The sequence below is a fragment of the Corvus kubaryi genome, unplaced genomic scaffold (genome assembly GCF_017639235.1).
Source record: "Corvus kubaryi isolate FWS band 111438036 unplaced genomic scaffold, C.kubaryi_AGA036_p1.0 37386, whole genome shotgun sequence".
Lineage (NCBI taxonomy): Eukaryota > Metazoa > Chordata > Aves > Passeriformes > Corvidae > Corvus > Corvus kubaryi.
The window spans coordinates 333,628-352,542 of NW_024581128.1; the positions used below are offsets into that span (position 1 = coordinate 333,628).

The 18,915-nt window shown below is 50.7% G+C and overlaps 2 protein-coding genes across 5 annotated transcripts in view; one reads left to right on the forward strand and one right to left on the reverse strand.

Moving 5' to 3' along the window:
* Positions 1 to 621: 621 nt before the first annotated feature.
* LOC121668731 (ninein-like protein) lies at positions 622 to 15,968 on the forward strand. Of its 4 annotated transcripts, none has more exons than XM_042036764.1 (14): positions 622 to 776; positions 2,078 to 2,255; positions 2,490 to 2,626; positions 2,710 to 2,847; positions 3,106 to 3,244; positions 4,333 to 4,443; positions 4,999 to 5,088; positions 5,552 to 5,560; positions 7,060 to 7,156; positions 7,704 to 7,771; positions 13,018 to 13,269; positions 14,266 to 14,478; positions 15,121 to 15,237; positions 15,330 to 15,968. In XM_042036764.1, the coding sequence occupies exons 3-14, from the start codon at positions 2,559 to 2,561 to the stop codon at positions 15,516 to 15,518; spliced, it is 1,491 nt and encodes a 496-aa protein (XP_041892698.1). In that variant the 5' UTR covers positions 622 to 776; positions 2,078 to 2,255; positions 2,490 to 2,558; the 3' UTR covers positions 15,519 to 15,968. The 4 variants fall into 4 exon arrangements, with proteins under 4 accessions (XP_041892698.1, XP_041892701.1, XP_041892702.1 ...); XM_042036766.1 differs by lacking the exon at positions 622 to 776 and adding an exon at positions 783 to 895; XM_042036767.1 differs by lacking the exon at positions 5,552 to 5,560.
* A 735-nt stretch (positions 15,969 to 16,703) lies between these two features.
* The window catches only part of GINS1 (GINS complex subunit 1), a 2,353-nt gene continuing 141 nt past the window's right edge, over positions 16,704 to 18,915 (reverse strand). The window contains exons 2-7 of the mRNA XM_042036769.1: positions 18,752 to 18,816; positions 18,549 to 18,644; positions 18,169 to 18,259; positions 17,869 to 17,985; positions 17,409 to 17,483; positions 16,704 to 17,150 (exon numbers count right to left, since the gene is read on the reverse strand). Of these exons, the coding sequence (XP_041892703.1) occupies positions 17,082 to 17,150; positions 17,409 to 17,483; positions 17,869 to 17,985; positions 18,169 to 18,259; positions 18,549 to 18,644; positions 18,752 to 18,816 (513 nt within the window). The 3' untranslated portion in view covers positions 16,704 to 17,081. The remainder of the gene's footprint in view (positions 17,151 to 17,408; positions 17,484 to 17,868; positions 17,986 to 18,168; positions 18,260 to 18,548; positions 18,645 to 18,751; positions 18,817 to 18,915) is intronic.

Consider the following 18,915-nt stretch of genomic DNA (forward strand, 5'->3'; position numbering starts at 1 on the left):
GCGCACGGACCCACGGGATTGCCGGGGCTCGGAAAGGGCCCCGGGAGATCGCCCAGCCCCGGCGATCCAGGAACGCGTCCAGGCGGGGCTGGAGTGGCTCCAGAGAGGGAGACTCCATGACCTCCCCGAGCAGCCTGTTCCAGCCCTCAGTGCAAAAAAGTTGTTCCTCACGCTGAGGTGGAACTTTTTTTTTTAGTGTGTGGCCATTGCTCTTCGTCCTGTCGCTGGGCGCCACTGGAAAGTCTGGCACCATCCTCTTGGCACCTGCCTTTGAGATATTTGTATGCATTGATGAGATCCCTTCAGTCTTCTCTCCAGACTAAACAGGCCCAGCCCCCTCAACCTTTCCTCATGAGGACGGGCCAGTCCCATAATCATCTTTGTCGCCCTCCGCTGGACCCTCTCCAGTAGCTCCTTTCTTTCTTGCCCTGAGGAGCCCAGAACTGGACACAACACTCCAAATGTGCTTCGCTAGGGCTGAGGAGAGGAGCAGGATCGACTCCCTCTGCCTCCCGGCGCTGCTCTTCCCAGTTCCCCCCAGGAAAGGCAGCCAGGGGGGCGGACGGCGAGGTGGGCGCGACCTGCGCATGCGCGGGGCGGCAGGGCCGGGGGAGGCGGGGCCGAGCCGAGCCGAGCCGAGCGGGGCCGAGCGGGGCCGAGCCGAGCCGAGCCGAGCGCGGCCGAACCGAGCCGAGCGGGGCCGAGCGGGGCCGAGCCGAGCGGGGCCGATCCTGCAGTGTCTGCATCCCTGCGGATGCATAACCCCGTTTTCCACGGTATGTCAGTGTTTCTTAAGGAGCCAAGACTCAACAATCCATGGGATGAGGTTTGTAAAAAGGATCCTGGTTGATGGCCTTGATCTGCAGCTCCGTGAGGTGATTTCCAGTAACCTTGGGTAAGGAACAATAAGTCATTGCCAGTCCCCTGCAGAGGACAGTTTCAGACACAAGTCCAGACATCACACGTTTAGAAAGGTTTCTCCATCCATTTCCTTTCCCTTCCCCCTCAAAAAAAGGAGAACAGATTTTACCCAGAACAATTCAGGCCAAGATACTTCTTTTCACAAGTGGGTGATTTAATAGAAATCAGTCAGGCGTCTGAGGGTGGTGACCTGGGGGGAGTTCTTCACTTGCCAGTCAGTTTTTAGGTATGGTCTGTACTGCAGCCGCTGCGTGGTGACTGAAAGGCTCCCTTGGGAACTGCCTGAGTAGGAGCAGCCCCTGCTCAGGTGGTGTGGGATGGTGATACAGAACAACAGAGGGCTGTTGAGCCTCGTCTGGTTATGGCAGGGAGAGGGATGCACGTCCTCGCAGAGGAAAAAGATCGCTCCAATTTTAATATTGATCTCAGAAGTGCTGATGTCTCTGCACCTCACATGTGACACAGATTGTCCTCTTTTAAGTGCATGAACAAGCTTCATCCACATTTTATTTGTTTGATGTAAAATGCTTCTTTCTCCTTAGTGCTTTCAATTCCAAGGACTGGCAAGGCATTTGCAAATGCTTTTGAAGTAACACCACGTTAATGTGCTAAGGTGGAAGTGAATCTCTGATTACCCTGACAGCCAGGACAGCTCAATGTAGGACCTTGAGCAAAAAAAAAAAAAAAGAAAAAAGAATTGTTTCAGGTTCTTTTGGCTTAAGATTTTGAGGTAACAGCTCTCAGAAGACAGGCTTCTTCCAAACCTGGTACAAAATTGGTGCTTTTGGAGATGCTATGGGTTCTGTACCAGCTTTCTGGGTTCTGCTTTTGGTCAAACAAAATGTTGGCTAGCAGTTCCCATCTGGCAGTTCTCACAAGACCCTGTATATAACTTTCAGTGCTGGTCTTTCTGTGGATACTGGGTGTTGATGGGTTAGCAGGGAGACCAAACTGAATGGTCTGTGCCTGCAAACCTGCTCCTTGTAGCTGCTGTGGGGGCAGCTCAGGACATCTCCCTCCTGGCAGCTTGGGGTTGTTTCTAAAATGTTCTTCAGCATTGATTTGTTCTCTGAAGTTTCCTTTCGGTATTGAAAACCATTTGTTTTCTTCTGCCAATTTGGCCCCACTGACTTATTCCTGCTGGTTTTTTCCTCAGCATCAGAGGGGAACGCTCAGGGAAGCAGCCTGTCCTTCTGGCCAAGCTACCTAAGCCCACATCGCTTCTCCAGCATCAGCAAAGGCACTGGATTTGTCAAGCCTCAACTTGCCACCTGAGCCCTGGAAGAACTTAGAGGAGATCCTCAACATCTCTGGTTCTCCCTGGATCAGTGGTGGTGGGTGAAGTGAGCAACTGCCTGGGGTGGGAGAAGTGCTTGCAGCCAGGTTCAGGATGGGTTTGGTCACCCCAAGGCTGAGGGAAGTCTGAGGTGGATGTGATCTAGGCTTATCTGTGAGATGGGAGGGCATCCCTGAAAGATTGGAGGGTGGTCAGATAGTGTGAGTACAGAAATCCTGTTGGAACTGTTAGAACAGAGAGGAAGTGCTCTCAATCTGTGCTGTTCTTGCAGAAGCAGAGCAGCAGCACGGAGGAGCAGGTGAACCTGGCAGGGCTGCCTGCAGCTTTGGACAACACACTCATGGTCCCCAGGAGTGGCCTTCAGCATGCAGCTGGCACATCCTATGGATACAAACTGCAGTGCCTCTGGTAAGGGCACTGCTCCCTGTGAGGAGGGCCCCTCTGTGGGCTGTGTGAGGGGCCTCCTAATGCCCTGCTCGCTCTGTCTGTAGGAGCCAGGTGAGGAAGATCGCCAAGGAGAGGGACAAGGCGAGGCTCAATTTGGAGAAGGCAGAGAGACACTGCCTGCAGCTGGGCAGGGAGCTGGATGAGCAGTACATCGCTCTCGAGCACACCCAGAGCAAGCTCAGGTAGGAGGGGTTCTTTTGGTGGCGTGGAGAAGATGTGCTTACACATCCCAGTTTCCCTTTTGAATCTCCCACTTGTTTTGCCCATGTGTCAGTGGCAGGAAAGTCCTTGAAGACCCTTTTCCACCTCCTATGGTCTCAGCATCCTTCCAACCAAACTCTCATCTCCTGCTTTGTGCATGGTGAGAGAGGGTGTCTGTACCTTGTGGCCATCCAGGAACATGCTCTGTCTGTCCCAGCCGTGTTGCTTATTTTCTCCAGGAATTTTCAGGCAGAAATAGAGGCAAAAGAGCTGCTTTTGCAGCAAGCAGTGAGTCACCAGGCAAAGCTGGAAGCTGATACACGGCTCCTCCAGGGCAAAGAGGCCAACCTGCAAGGGAGACTGAACCATGTGATGAAGGTAAGTAAAACTGCCTTGGATGAAACATCTTCACTCCTTCAGAGGCGGCAAAGCAGAGGTGGTGACAAATATAGATAGTTCATGTTGCTCTTGTTGGGAAGGACAGGAATTTTATGCAGAAGAATCATCAGCCACATCCATACAATTTTATTAAATACAGAGCTTGTTACCTTACCATGACATTACTAAACTGCTGTGTTGTCTGTTGGGATTGGTTTGACCCTTGGTAACATCTGAAAACACAATGACCAAAGCTAAAATTGTGCCAGGGACCCTGCTGAAAGCAGAGATGGTGATGTCTGCATGCCCAGTTCTGTTCAGTGTAGAAGTACAGATGGAGATAGCTGAGGACTTGCTGCCTTGGTTAGCTGTGAGGGAAACCACACAGCTAACAGTGTGCTCCCACAGTTTTGGGGAGCAGAAGAAGAGATGATCCTGTGGGGCTGTCTAGCTCTTATTCTGCAAAACCCACTCCTGTCCTTTGGAGAGATGAGCCTAACCCCAGCCTGTGTGATATCAGAAGTGTGCTGTGCTGTCGTGGTTTAGGAATGGTGCTCCCCAATTTAGTTCTCCTACCAAGGCTCTCCAAACCACACTGCTGCTTGCTCACTCCCTCTCCCTGCTTTTCAGTGGCTGGAGAGGAGAATTGAAGGCACAAAAGGCAAAGATCACGGGTTGAGATAAAAACAATTTACTGGAAACAGCAATGAGATAAGAAACAACCAGTGACAGCAACAATATTAGTAACAAAAGTGTACAAAAGAGAGGGTGATTCACATGCAGAATGCAGAGCAGCCACATTTTCCCTGGGAGGAGTGTCCTTCTCCCTGGAAGTGACAGAGAGTCCCTTCCCCCTGTCCCCAGCAATGACTGAGGTGGTGCAGAATAACATCTGGGCTTTAGCCACATCCCCTCCCGGTTACTGCAAAAGTCAGCCCTGTCCTGGCCAAAAACAGGCCGTGCCCAGGGTCTTCTGAGAGCTGTGCTGTGTTTGGCATGCTGATGTGTCCTGCTGAGGACCTGTGGCTGATACCCATCTTGCCATGTCAGGACCCGCTGCATCAAGGAAATCTCCATTTTATCTGCAGGAGAACTCACAGCTGCAAAACAAGGTCACGGAGATGGCTGAGAAACTGTCAGCCTCTGAGGAAATGGTGTTGGAGCTGCAAAAAGAGCTCAGCCACATTGTGAAGGATAAGGTAACCTTTCTCTGTTGCAGTTAAATAGGAACTTTTCAGGAATGCATGAAAAAATTGATCTTGCATGTTTTGGGTCAGTAGTTATGGCCTCCCCCCTCTGGGAGCTCTCCTGCACATTAATGACAACCTGGAAGCTGGGGAAAAAAAAAAAAGGGAAGTGAGGAAAATTTCCAGTTGTAGAGAATTCTACAAATCTGCATTCTTCAAGTGAAAACTTTATAGAGTTTGGTTTCCAGAAAAGTTTTATTTTTCACTAGTATTGAAGTAAAGGGTTTGTTTTAGTGTCTTTCACTCCTAAAATGAATCTGGGGAAGGAAATGAGTCTGTGTTCTTGTTAGCCAGCAAAACCTGCCTGTAGTTGGGTGTCTCAAATATGGAGAAAAATGTTTTTCCTCCTCTTTCTGACCATCCCACAGGTGATGGGTCCTGTAGGGAGCCTTCTGTTGAATCTATGGGTGTAGCACCATGGCCGCAGTGATTTAGTAGAGCTTTTGACTCTCCATTTGGAGAGGTGATGATTTTCTTGATGAGAAGTGTTTCCTTGTGCTTGCACAGCTGGAGCAGGGGGAGCCCCACAGCCCAGAGTTCCTGAAGCAGAGCGAGCGCTTTGCCGAGATTGTCCTGGAGTACGAGCAGCAGTGCCAGGTGCGTGTGGGCAGCTCTCCAGCAGTGCTGGGGTGACAGTGCTGCTCTCTGCAGCACATCTGTTGGGCACGTTGGTCTGGGAGAGTGGAAGGAGGCAGACCTGATCATAGGGCAGAGGGATCCCTCTTACCTTGCACAGAGTCCTGTCTCCTCGCTCCTGAAGCCCTCCATGGGTTGTTTGCCTTGCTGGGATTTTGGCAGGGGAGAGTAGGGGTGGATCATAAATTCCTTCCTGCTTGTAGGCACGAACTATTTTGTTAGGGAACCATGTACCTTTGTTGTTAAGGACAGACCATGCTGGGCTCTGCTGGATTTCTTCTTGAGCACAAGGAGAAAGCTGTTCTTCTTATCTGGAAAGCTTATTAACAGCTAAAGTCTTCTATCTTTTTGTTTTTCCCTTCCTTCTCCTTGCCCCCACTTAAAAAAAAAAACAAAAAAACTTGTTGCTGCTGAACTCTGCTAGAGAGTCAAGGTGAGCTAGTCCAGATATGTGGTGTGTGTGTGTGTGGTCCAAGAATTGGTGCTGTGTGTATTGTATCTCCTGCAGGGTGCTGTGCTCCTTCCCAGAGCTTGGGGCTCTCCGGGGCATGAGCACAACCTCTGTTTCCCTTCTCCCATTTTTCACTTGTGTATCTTGCATGCTGTGAGTTGCTGCGTGCTCTGTTCTGTGAGTCCTGTGCTTGTCACATTGCCCATTTGTTCCCAAATGCTGTGTGTGGCTGGGGAGCACCACTGAGTGGGGACAGTGACAGTCACATCCCCCCAGCAAGGGCTGAAATGCAGACTTCCAGCAAAGCCACTCCGTGGATGCATCAGGCAGCCCCTCTCGAAGCTGTAATTAAAGGCAAACATTCTGAAGCACTATGCAGTGCAGCATTGCTCCAGGTGGCACCAGAGGGTTGAATATGCTTGGTGCTGCAATTTTTCCTCCCGTTTGACAGCCCCAGAGTTGTCCATGAGAATGCTGATGGATGGAAAGGTTTGACCTTAAGGCTTCACCCTCTGAAGGCACCCACTCGTGTTTATTCTTTACCCTCATTGAATGCTCACAGCCCCCCTTTCCTGCTTAGAATGGAGATGAAACAAACTGGGTTTGCACTGATCTACATCTGCTCAGTAATAATTTATTAATTGGGAGTATCCTAGTTCATAGTCTCTTGCAGCACATCAGTTTTCTGGGTGGCAGGATATGGGATGTAATTGGATGTCTGCTCAAAGTGGACAGTCCAGAAGAAGGCAGGATGCCTTGTATACTGTTGCTTCCAGTACAGGATAGAGGATGTGAAGTGAAGCAAGCAGCTGCCCGTCTCCAGACACCTACATGGAAGTGGCTCATTGCACTGGTGTGGTGGCTCATCACTTGGAGTTCAGCTGTGGGACTCCTTGCTGGTGGAATGGGATAAACTCCTGTGCTGGCCTTGGGGTGTCTCTGGCACCAGGAGACCAGCAGGACCTGCCTCGTGCTGTGCTTCCCATGGGATCAGCATCTTCTTGCCTTGTTTTATTCCTTCTGCAACCTGGAAATGTTCCCTCCCAGAGGCCTGTGGGCCTTGCTTCCCTGTAAATCCTGCTGGTTGCCTTGTCTGTGTAGAGTAGTGCTTGTTGGCTGGTCCACATGCCCACAGGAGTGTCCTGAGGATGTAAACACAAACCTCTGGGCTCGTGCTGAGATCTTGTTTCTTCTGTTTAGGATTCTACCAATGGTTATTTAGGTCAGGAGGGGGTCAGGAGGCCTAGCCCTCTGAGTTGTCTGCAAAACCCCCTGGCTTTGTGTGCTTTTGCATTCAGGGGCAGTTGCTTTGTGCTTTACAGTGTCTAGTGATGGTGGTCTTGGAAGTCTGGGGTTATATTTCTTCTTTGGCTCTTCTAAATTCTCTCATGTCTGCCTTTGTTTGGGAAGGCTGTGCTGGAGCTGGGGAAGGCCCTTCATGTTTTTGATGCTGCTGGAGTTTTGTCCTGTGTTTATTTCAGGTGCTGTACGACCAGAATGGAGCACTGCGAAGGGAGCTGCAGAGGCTGCGCCTCCAGCTGCAGGAGAGCAGGGCTGAGGGAGGGCTGCCAGCAGCAGGTAACATGCAGGAGGGCTCAGTGCCCATCTTCTCAGCAAGAACAGCGTGCCCTCTGGATCCAAGTTAGCATGGGAGTGCGGGGAGGCTTGTTGTGCCTGAACTGCTGCTGCCAGTTCTGGTACTGGGCAGTTGTGGGAGGGAAGAAGAAGAAGATGGGTGGTGGGGAGGAGGGAAATGGGGAAAGGAGGCTTTCCTGACTCAAGAACTGGTGATGGTAGCCTGTGCACTAGGCAGCTACAGTGAACAGGCAGATTTTGGTGTCGAGGATGTTGAGGGAACACAATGCAATAAAGAGGAAGTAGCCCCAAACTGTGGGTTGGAGGATTCAAGTTGAACATTAGATAAAAACTTCTGGCTGAGAGGGGTGAATGCAACCCTGGGACTGGTCACCAGATAGATGGGGAATCTCCATCTTTTGGGGTTGTATGGACTGGATGAAGCTGCAGCCATTCTGATCAGTCCTGTCTTGTAGGCCTATCCTCACAGGCTGCTCTCTGCCAGCATACCCCTCTCTAAGCCCTCGTGTTCCTACTTCTGTGTTTACAGAGATGTCACTCCCAGTGGAGCAGCTCCAAGAGCAGCTGCAGGACCTGAAGGTGCAGCTGGAAACCAAGGTGAGTGGGGTGGGGGGAGATGTCTTGACTGCTTGGTAAGCACAACTGCTACAGCGTGACTGAGAAGACATCTGCTCCAGTAGGGTTGCTGGAGAGAGAGTTCAGGCTGGGGAGCAGGGTGGTACCTCATCACTCATGTGGGGTTATTTCATGTGCTTCTCCAGCCCATCTTAGCTGGTAGGAGGGTCTGGAGCCCTCACTGTCTGGCAAGGGCTTTGTGGAAATCACTGTCACCTTGTGAAATGTTTGTGTGGGTCTTTTGGGGAACCAGAGATCACTCAGTGTTGCTGTCACAGTAAAATCAGGGACAGGACCAAGAGGAGAAGCAGCCAGGTGTCTCCTGATGGCAAGGGCTGCATCAGAGCCCTGTCACCCTTGGCTTGCAGCAGGCTTCTAACCTGCTTGCTGTAAGGTGACAGTGTGAACCCAGTCCCCTCTTTAGACAGCCATGAATGCTCATGGGAGAGGCCTCAGTTTCCACATTTACTCCTTTTGCTGCTGAACTGAGAGGTCAGTGATGCTTGCTGGGTTTCTGTTGCCAGCACTGCAAGAGAAAATCCTAAACTGCCACACAGGTGACGGAACGGTTCAAGGAGCACAAAGCTGCCTACAGATCTTCTGCCTGCTTTATAGTCCTGCCTTTGTGCACATCAGATCCTGGAGTTTCTGGTGTTCACAGGGGAGCTGTGGGGAGCAGCAGCTTCTCACCACCTCATCCTGGCAAGGAACCGCTCTGCAGTGGAGGAAGGATATGAGAAGCAGTGGCAGATGATGCCCTGGCCTCTCCCTTCTCCTCTCTGGGGTTCCTTGCAAACAAGGAGAATGGGGAGGACTGTGCTAATTGCTGGCAAGAAATGGGATCTTGTTGTGTTAGAGACTGCTGCATGAGACTGATTGTTGCCCTAAGTTCAGCAGGGACCAGAAGCGCCTGAAGAGAGTCGCCTGTTGAGTGGGACCAATAGATCAATCTGAATTGGAGCTCTTGGAGGAGAGGAAAGCTCTCAGGAGCATGGTGCTAATATCCCAATTCCATCTCCTTCCAACAGATAAACTGTTACGAGGAAGAAACAGAATTAATGCAGAAAAACTTTGAGGGAGAGGAAGGACAGTGAGGAAAACTTCAAGGCTGAGATGTGCAAGATGGAAGACCAGAAAAGAGATCTGGAAGAAACAGTTGCAAAGTACTGGGTTGTAATTAATAGCCTGAAAGAGCAAAAATGTGAATGGAGCCTGGAGCTGGAGGAGAGGATTGAGATGGAGCAGGCCAGGGTGGGACAGCAGGACACTGAAGACATTTGCCATCCAGGGCAGCAGCTGGACCAGGACAGAGAAGAGATAAAGAGGCAGCACAGGGACAGACTGAGCCTGAGGTCTGGCACCATTCTCTTTCTGGGGCTAAGCAGGAGATCAAGGGTGCATCTCCTGCTCATACCAGAGTAGGTTGGGCTGATTTTTCACAGGGCTGGAGATCTGTTTTAATTTGGAAGAAAATCTGGCCAGTATTGCAGGGCTGCAGTTGTTTGAAGTGAGACATCTAAACTCCCCTTATAGGAGTGCTTTTATTTCAAGACTAAGTTTCCCTGCATCTTCTACAAGGTTGTGTTAGGGGCAGTGCCCAGCAAAGACTGTATCTTGAAATAGTGAGAGATATAAGAGAGCTTTCATTAGTGTTTTCTTATTACCTCTCTCAGTCCTTCAGCAAACCTGCCTCTACTTGCTAGATGATCACAGCTTGCTATCTTAAACACAGTAAAAAATATCTTAAATTTCTCCATAGAGGTAAAAGAGACTGGCTTGTGAAAGAATGAGGTTGTCACTGAATAACTGTTTATCTTCCCTTCCTCCTGCCTCTTCCCTGCTGTGTCTCCTTTTGGGAGCAGAGTTCCCCTTGGCAATATGCAAGCAGAGGATTTTGCTAGGTCATTATCCCTGTTTTAGGGCTGAGATATGGAATAGGTGAGGGAGAAAGGAGGTGACTTGGCTGAAGTCTGTGGTAGAGCAGGGAAACAAATCCAAATAACAGGAATACAAGGCATTTAAGCTATTTTACCTTTGGTGAATGGCAGATGGACTGACTGCAGTGGGGAGCTTTCAGAGTTGCTGGAAAAGATGCGATGGGTGTGAGTCTTTGAGAAGTGCAAAATGTGTGGGAGCTTTCTGTAAAGTTTAACAAATTGCCTTGACTTTGCAACATAAAAACCCCTTTGTATTGCATCTCCAGAAATGTACATTCAGAGACTGGCTGAGTTTTTCAAGCTGTGATATCAAACCCAGGTCAGGAAAATGGTTTTTATCTTAAGGAAAGATGCAGAGGTTGAGCATAACCAAGAGCTGTCATGGAGTGAATGCCAGCATGAGGACAGCTGTAAGGCTTTAATGCAGCAACACTGGTGTGAGAGTAGGTGATTTCCCAATGATAAAGGCTCCAAGGTGAGGCCTTCAAGAGGAGGGCACCCATGAGAGGCAGCAGTGGAAGTGTAAGAAAAAAGACCAAGTCTCTGTGGAAGCAGAGGCAGCTCAAGTTGTAAGAAAAAGTTAGTGATGAACAAGCCAACAATGTGTGAAATGCTGGCTGTTGAGTATAAAAAGATTAAGGCACCCGGGTGAAATGGAAGTAATGCAGAGACAGTGAAGCTGATGGCTCTGGTTTTGGAAGGGACAAGGTGTCTGGAGAGATGTCCTCTGGGGGAAAAGGAGCTGATCCCCTAAGACTCAGATGAGCAAGTAGACCAAAATCTTCTGTTGCAACTTCAACGCTGAAGGAACAGATAAGAAATGAACAATTGTGTGATGGGCACGCCAGTGCAAACAGTGCAGATGTTTGTTGTAACAAATGGCCTGTTCAGTCTAGAAGCTGGAGCCAAAGTGGAAAGCATTTGTCACGGAGAAATGGAATCTTGATAGACAAGGGGATGTGCTCTCAAGAGAGAGCAAAGGTAAATGCCTTCAAATAGCAGACAGAGCAGCATCTCAGGATATAGACCTGACCTGCAGGGCAAGAAGAGGAGGAAAAAAGCTCTGGGAGACAGAGTGGTGTAACAGCATAGGAGGAAACCTGACATTCAGGCTGTCAAAATAGAGCTGAAAAGGAACAGGTTGAAACTGGAGCTGATGCATCTCAAAGATGTCATGCAGTAGTTGGAAAATGAGCTCAGAGCTCAAGAGAGTGTCAGGTTTGAATGCAAAGGCAGTTTGCAGAACTAACATGCTGCTGCTGCAAAAAAAAAAACCCCAAACCCCAGATGCCTTATGAGACACAGGGGTGCTTAACACTGTGATGGTGCAGAACACTTTTAACAGCAGCTGTGTTCTTTCTGGGTGTTCTAACAGCAGCTTTGTTCTGCCTTGTTACTATTGCAGTAGTAACACGAAGTGGACTGTGAACTAGGATACTTCCAATTCATAAATGTTACTGAGCACATGTAGGCAAATGTAAAAGCTATGCTATGTCTTTTACTGACCATGGGAGTGTGGTCAGGCAGCTGGGATGTGCTCCTGTGGCTGACTGCACACTCATCTTCTCTGCCTTGCACATGGGTGTTGGAGATGTCACAGGAAGCACAGCGTGTGAATTCTGATGTAAAACTCAGAAAGCAGCTGCTCTGAGATGAGCAAACACCACACAGTCCATGGACTGGTCCTGGTGCTTCAAGGAGAGAGGAAGAACTTCCTCACACAGCTCCTCTGCGTGCCACAGGCAGTGCCACAGACTGCAATGCTGTCCTCCCTGCCAGGATGGACGGTCTGTTATCCTGCGCCTTCCCTTGAGGAATTTGGGTCCTGGATGGCTTTGGTGTTTAGCAGCAGTTATTGGATAGGACTGTCCAACACAGGACTAAGCTCCTTCCCACAAGTGCCAGTATTCATGGCCTCCTGGGAGACTGGGAGTACCAATAGAAATGGAAGGATAGTGAGGCCACCTTGGATTTGGGGTCACAGCTCTTGTGTCCAGCACTGTAAAATCACGGAGGCCTGACAAACAAGCTGATTTCTCCAGACGTGGCTTTATTGCAGTTGAGGAGTTGGGCTCACAACCTGGTTATCCTGTAATTGGTGTGTCTTGATGAGTCAAATCACTTTGTATCCACAGGACTGCAAAAGAATTTTAGCCAGCTGGAAGCCACCTAAATTCAGTCTGATCCTCTTTGTCCTTGTTTCCCTATATTTCCTTTCCCTTGAAGACCTGCTCCTTCTCTACTATTGTCTCTTGATTGTCCCCACATGTTTTGCCTGAGTTATGGGAAGGTTTTTTCTCAGTTTTCTTTAGTCCTTGCTGCCACTGGAAACCAAATTGGACAAGGCCAGGGAGCCAGCACAGAATGCCAGAGTAAATGGGGCTTGTACATGGTTTTCTCACTCTGCTGCCTCTCCCTGCACAGGAGACCTGTGCTGGCTGCTGGAGAACAGCTTGCTGAAGAGTTAACATGGGATGGATTTCTTCCTTAGGAAGCTTTAGATAGGTACTGGGGTCACCCACTGAGCCATAAATCTGGGGAGAGACAGGTTTCTGGTGAAGATAATCCCAAGAGTCTGCTAAGCTGTCCCTCCCACTGTTCTTCATCCCTTGATTTTAAGGCCTCTGACAGCGTTGCAGGACTTTGGATGTCCCCAGGCTGTCTGCCCTGGGCTGAGCTGAGTCACCTGTTGGGGCAGAGACACCTCACTCCTGAATCAATTCAGGGCCATATCTGTTCTGGCTTGGCTTCACTTCGTGTTGCAGGCCAAAATCTGATATGAGACTACCCAAACCAGGGCTCTCCTCTGGGAGGCTGTGCTTTGCTGCTCTCTGGCCTGAGGCTGATCATATTCCTCTTCCCAGTAGGAAAAACAGGAGTGAGTTGGGTAGAGGGAAGGTGGAGGAGCTGGCTGAAATAGCAGAGTTAACAGCATTGGTAAGAAGCCATTAACCCCAGCTGACAGGCTCTTGGCTGAAGGATTTAGAAGGACAAAAACTGCACATGCTCATAGAGGAGAGCAAAAATGTTTGTTTCAAACATTCAAACCCAGTCTTGCTTTGAAGAATCAGCTTCATCTTATAACGTGTAAAGTAGTGAAAACTTGTGTGACAAAAGCCCCTGAAGGTCTTACAGAAGGGAAAGTCTTCAATGACTTTCACTGCTTTTTCTCCCAGAGGTTTGTCTCACTCCCAGAATCAAACCCACATGCTCAGTCGGTCTTTGTTGCCTCCGTTCCCACCCCAAGCCTCTTGTGCATGACTTGTTGTTTTTTTTCTCAACCTTTTCCAGAGTGAGAAGAGCAAGGAGGAGCTCTCTCACCCAGATGTCAAGAGGCATCAGCTGGGCTGTGAACCCCCTGAGCACAAGGCTGGTTACAGTGATGGCCTTGGCACTGCCCAGCTGCAGAGCCAGAGGCTTCTGGAGGCTGAATGGCTACTAGGAGCAGAGATTGCTGCAAGGCTGGAGCACCACCAGAGGCATGCAGCATGTTGGATGGAGATGCAGCTGCTCCAGCAGCAGCTCCAGGCCTCGCAGGAAAAGGTGGGTATCCTTCATTTGGTGGCACACTGCTCAGTGGTCTCTGTGATGTTGGATTTGCCCTGCTTGGGGCTGTGTTGGACACCTTCCCCAGCCAGAAAAAAGTTGTCCTCTTCCTCTTTGTGGGGGACAAAGGATTCTCTCTTCTGCTCAGGTATGGCTGAAGCCAGTTCAGGTGCAGCTGGGGACAGCTCCTTGCTTGCAGCTGCCCCTGGAGTATCCCCTCTGTCCTGTGCAGCCTGGCTGGGCAGAGGGGATGGAGGCTGTGTGGAGGTGGTTCACACAGGCACCAGGAGCTGTGGTTCCCCATGGCTCAGCTGACAGAGGAGCTGGAGGAGTGGTAGAATTGGATAAGGGTTGGACAGGGATGACAGCAGCCAGACAGGGCTTGTCTGAGGGATGGGAAACGAGGTGGTCAGAGCAGAGTAACTCGGATCACCAGGACAGAGAGAGGAAAGCCAGTGTGAGAAACCTTCCAATGTGTTAACATCCCTCTCCTGCATTCTACCCTGGGGACTGGCTTTCCAAAGTAGAGCTTACCCATGCCAGCCATTCCTAGTGCAAAGCTGGACCAGACCTGCTTCCCAGTACCAAGTTTGCCCCTTGGTGGTGACAAGAAGCAGAGGACATGTAGTACAGGACATGCAGTACATCACAGCTAGCCTGGGATGTATCCAAGAACCCAGGTGAGCAGCCCCCTCTGTATCTTCCCCTTGGGGCCCTTGGTGCTGGGATTCCCTCCCAGAGGATCCCTCCAGCAACTCCTGCTCCTCGCTACTCAGCAAGGGGAGCATCTCTCAGCGAAGGATCTCTCTTTTTCCTCCTGGAGCTCTCAGTGCTCTCAATCCCTTGCCTTGCAGGCTGCCCAGTGAGCACCATTCCCGTGGTCCCGAGGGCTGAGGGTGCTACCTAACCTCTGCTCTTCCCCAAAACACAGCCTGGGCCTGTCCCATTGTTGGCTCAAAGCTGTAACCAGCTGCCAACCTCTCTGTGTTACAGCTTTTGGAAGCCAAAGCAAGCCTGAGCCTGGCCCAGACCCAGCACGCTCTGCAGTTGCAGCAGGCCAAGGCCCAGATAAACAACATGGTGCCAAAGAACCAGTTTGAGCAGCTGCAAAACACCTTGAGAGAGGAACAATGCAAGACTCAGCAGCTCCAGGAAAGCCTCCAGCAGCAGGCTGACCAAACATGCAGGCACCTGCTCAGGACCCAGGTAAGCAGGGAATTGCAGGAGCTCAGTCAAGGGTACTGTGAAGGGAACACTGCTGGCCTGGCAGCCTGAAAGGCAGCTGTGCTTGAAGCCACCAGAGGTTTGGGTGGAAGATGTTATGCATAAAGAACCCACATGGAAAATGCACTTCCCTTCAAATTCAGCTGCAACTTTAATTCCTCATGAATCCTCCAGTCACCACCCTGCACTCAAACAGGTGGGTTCATCTCTAGGGCACTGAGCAACCAGGTGTTGGGTTTTTGTGAGTTTGTCTTCTGGGCAAAGATAGAGCAAATTATAACCTAAGGAATTATAATGAGCAGGCACAAGGACTGCATCCAAGGAGACTGTCTCTCCCTGAGCTTTCCTGGACATGGCTGGGAGAGGGGAGGCCAATGGCTTATTTTTATAGAAAACATTGCTGGAAAATCTGTGCCTTAAGACTGGTTGGGTGCAGACCTAGGGAGGGTTGTACCTCTGTCCCACTGCTCTTTGTGTCCTGCACCTCTGATGATCCCCCCCTGCTCTGCATCAAGGAGTGTGAGGGTCCATGAACAGGGCCCTGGGGAAGTGTACAGTGCAGGGTTGCCAGAGGCCAGGAGAGTGCTGGGACAAGCCAAAGATAGGCTTTCTTGCCCACTGCAGGAGGAACACGAGCATCTGCTGCAGGCAGCTGCGGAGCAGGCAGAGGGGCTGGAACACAGTCTGAGGAATGCTGAAGCTGTGCTGGCAGAGAGGGCAGCTCAGCTCAGAGATGCCCAGGTGAGTGCAAGAGGGGCCAGTGCTGTGTGTCCCTGCCTGTCTGGTACCCCTGTATGGGATGCTGAACCTGAAGCCTCCTGTTCCTGCTGTAGGCCCAACTCTCCAGGAACAAGCTATTGATTGAAGAGCTCCGTGGAGAGAACAGGAGGTGTGCAATGGCCCTGCAGGCTGCTGAGCTGAAGCAGAAGAGCATGGAGGAGAAGAACCAGCTGTTGGAGGAGCAAGCCTCAGCTCTGAAGCAGCTTATTGCAAAAATCACACCAGTATCTCTGAGTGGATGATGGGACATCTGCAGTGGCAGCCCCTGGTCCTGGCTGGGGTTGGTCAGGTGCAGAATGGGAGGTATGGCTGGGTTGGGAAATCAGCCTTGTCCTCTCTGGTCTTGCCAGGATTTTCCTGTGCAGAAAATAGCAAATGGGGAGCCCAGAGTCCTTCAAGGAAATTGGTCCTGTGGATAGCTGAATTTTCCAACTGAAAGCAGCAGCTTTGGTGCCTTTCTCAGTGGCAGTGTGCTGTTAGGTCAGGTCTGTCTCAGGGCAGCCATCTCACAGGATTTTCTTTGGCGCAGTGTTTGGTGGTGATGCAGGTGCTCCCTCTCTGCAGAAGGTTGATATTGGAGCCACAGTTACATCTCAAAAGCCAGGGCAGATGGGCTTGCAGGTCCCTGTGCTTGGCTCACTCCGAGCAGGAAAGCTGAGTTGTGGCATAAAGATGTTTGTAATGTTACAGCACCTCCTGCCATCCCCAGTCTGCTCTGTATTTCAGTAACCTTGCCCAACTGCTGCTGAACATCTATTCCTGACAGCTCCTCCTAAAGCCTGAGCATGGGATCCAAAGCCAACCAGATTGTTGCCTCTGCAGTGAGCAGGACAGAGCAATGCTGTAGTGCCCCAGGCATTTATCCTGTTCCTGCATTCTTCCCTGTTTGCTTTTTCAGGTCCAGTCTAAGATGGGGCCTAAGCAAACCTCTAGTCTTACTTAGGGCTAATGTTTTTCCAAGTGTTCTCTCAGACACTGTACAATTAGGAGAACAAGACAGAGAAAGCAGTTCTTCAGCCTTGTTCTGGTTTTGTGCTAACTGGAATCCTTAAAATCCTCTGCTCCCTTTCCCACCCCTACTCCAAGTAGCCCCTAGGCCCTGCCAGAGCAGTGCTCTGGGATAAGAGATTCTTCAGAGGAACAGAGGCACAGCCAAGCACAGTGGGAAAAACCCAGGCCCATGGCCCAGACTGCAGTGACCATTCACACAGCGCCTCAAGAAACAACATTTATGGGTCTCTGATGGGGGACAAGGCTTCATGTCTAATCCTGGAAAGAACCTTGTGCAGCCTTATCTGACACTTGGAGGTGCAGTTCTACTGAGGCACTTAAATAACCATCACACTGCAGGGTCAGGATGGCTTTGGCTGGAGAGCTGGATCAGAGTGCTGAATGAACACCACATTAACTCTTAAAACCCAAGAGACTGAGGCTGAAGCAGTTCTTTATTTTGCAACCATGGAGCTTTCCTGGCTTCTAGAGCCCAGCCAGTCGGTATCTTACTCCCACATGCACAGTGTGAACAAAGAACTACTCCAAACAAAAATGCACTCACAAACCCTGGTTGTAGCTGTGGGGCTTGGATAAAGCCCCCCCACTATCCTGGATTCCCAGGATTGCTACATTACCAGTATGCACCCTTTGCTCATGAAGAGCTGTGGTTTTAAGGCATCAAAGGCTGTTAGGAGGAGTGGCAGGGTGCCACTGCAGAAATACTGATGTGTCAGAAGTCCTGCACACACCAGAGCTCAGTCCCCATCGTGGGCAGGCCACCAAGCAAGAGTTGTCCCTCCTGTCCTGCACACTTAGGACAGAACGTGCTCCAGGACTCCTTGTCTGATCAACTGCTCGCATTTCCAGCGGGGTAAAAAGTGCTGCACAGAAACACAGAAAAACCCTCCTTGAAGTTGTTGGATTTGTTGCTGCACACAACCAGCTCTGTTTGCTGTGCTGTATTTCCAGTGCCTCATGGTACCAGATCAGGCAGAGCTGCAGTCTGGACCACGCAGACAGCACGTGCAAGAAGCTGTGTGTGCAGGGACTGGGACATGCTGCAAGGCCAGGATAAGCAGGGGGATGTCATGGGAGTGAAAGGGAAGGAAGAGAACAGACCACACTCCTGTCACAGGTACCTGGCTGTTCTTTTTCAGCAGGATGGTAGTGCCATCATCAATCTCAAACTCCCCGTGGTCTCTTAAACACCGCACCTGCAAAGTGGAAACACAGCTCTGTAAGAGTCCATTGAAAAAAACCAACCACCCCCCTTGCTAACAGTCCTCAGCACAGGAACATGGTTTCTAGTTGGTCTAATTAGTTAAGCTTCTGCAGAAAGCTGCAAAACCCTCTTCCTGGATAGTTCACCCCACCACAAACTCCCTGCAGACTAGAAATGCCACCTTTCAATGTACTATGTGCCCTCAGTATGAGGAGTAAAATGCTGGCAGGCAGAGTAAAACACAGAAACCTGTGAAAACTTTGGAACTCTGAAAGGCTTTGCTTGATGAACTGAATTGGGACAGGGATGAAATGCTCGAAAAGAGATGGTCAAGAAAAGGTTTATTCACAGATAGAAACCAGAAATCTTACACTTACTTCAATGTACAAGCTTTTAGGAGGTTTAATGTCCTGTGTGAGATCCAGCCCCTCCTCTCCTCCTACTGACCTCATGTAGGTAGCCAGAGACTTTTTGTACCGATTGAACCACTCCACCTGTGGACATTAACAGGGTTGTACCCACAGACGATGAACACACACAAATAAGTATTTACAGAAAAACATGTTAAGTGTCATGTTTATAGTGGGGGGAAGACTACTCTGTTTTGATTGTACTAAATAATCCTCCAGGAGGAATAAATGGAAAGAGGGGAAGAGTTTGAAACAAGGCTGACTCACTTCCTCAGCCGACATGTGGAACTGGATGGTGTTGGGCAGAACGCTGCCATACTCCCACCTCAGTGCTCTGATCCGCAGCAACCGGTCGTACCTAAGGGAAGAAATGGGGCAAACCCAGCATCTCCGCTGAGGTGAGTGCTGGCAACATCCCCAGGCAACACTGATACCTAGTAATCTAAACTTTTAAAGAACAGGAGGAAGCAGAGCCTTCTCTTTGTGGTGATATCAGCAATGAACACAAGGAGAACCAGCTCCACAGCTGCCTTGCTGCTCGTGGAAAAGCCACCTGCCCCTGCCGAGAGTCCCAACACCCTGTCCCTGGGGACCCTGCGCCGGCAGGGATGAACCAAGGGGCGGCGGCCACCCCCCGTCGCACTCACAGGTAGGCCAGGAGGCAGCGCTGGTTCCGGAGCAGGCAGCAGTGCCGGAACCGGATGAGGAAAATCAGGTCCGTCCGTCCCGACTTCGCTTCGGACCTGGGGGATGTGGGGAAGGAGAAAGAGGAGTAGGAGAAGGGCTGCGGGCCGGGGAGCAGCACCACCCGTGCTCTGCGGGACGCGCCGGGACCAGGCGCCCAACTCACACGTCCGCCTGGTTCCGCTCGTAGAGCGCCCGCATCTCCTCCAGCACCTGCCGCAGCTCCTCCGTCTGCAACAGCGGACACAGTCAGCGAGAGCGGGCCGCCGGCCGGGCCCGCCCCGTGTTCCCGGTGTTCCCGGTGCCCCCCGCTCACCCGGAAGGGCGGGA

Coding starts and splice junctions, on each gene's coding strand:
- LOC121668731 (XM_042036764.1), top strand. CDS start 2,559: ATGGTCCCCAGGAGTGGCCTTCAGCATGCAGCTGGCACATCCTATGGA. Junction 13,270..14,265: donor TCCAGGCCTCGCAGGAAAAG/GTGGGTATCCTT, acceptor TCTGTGTTACAG/CTTTTGGAAGCCAAAGCAAG. Junction 14,479..15,120: donor GGCACCTGCTCAGGACCCAG/GTAAGCAGGGAA, acceptor TGCCCACTGCAG/GAGGAACACGAGCATCTGCT.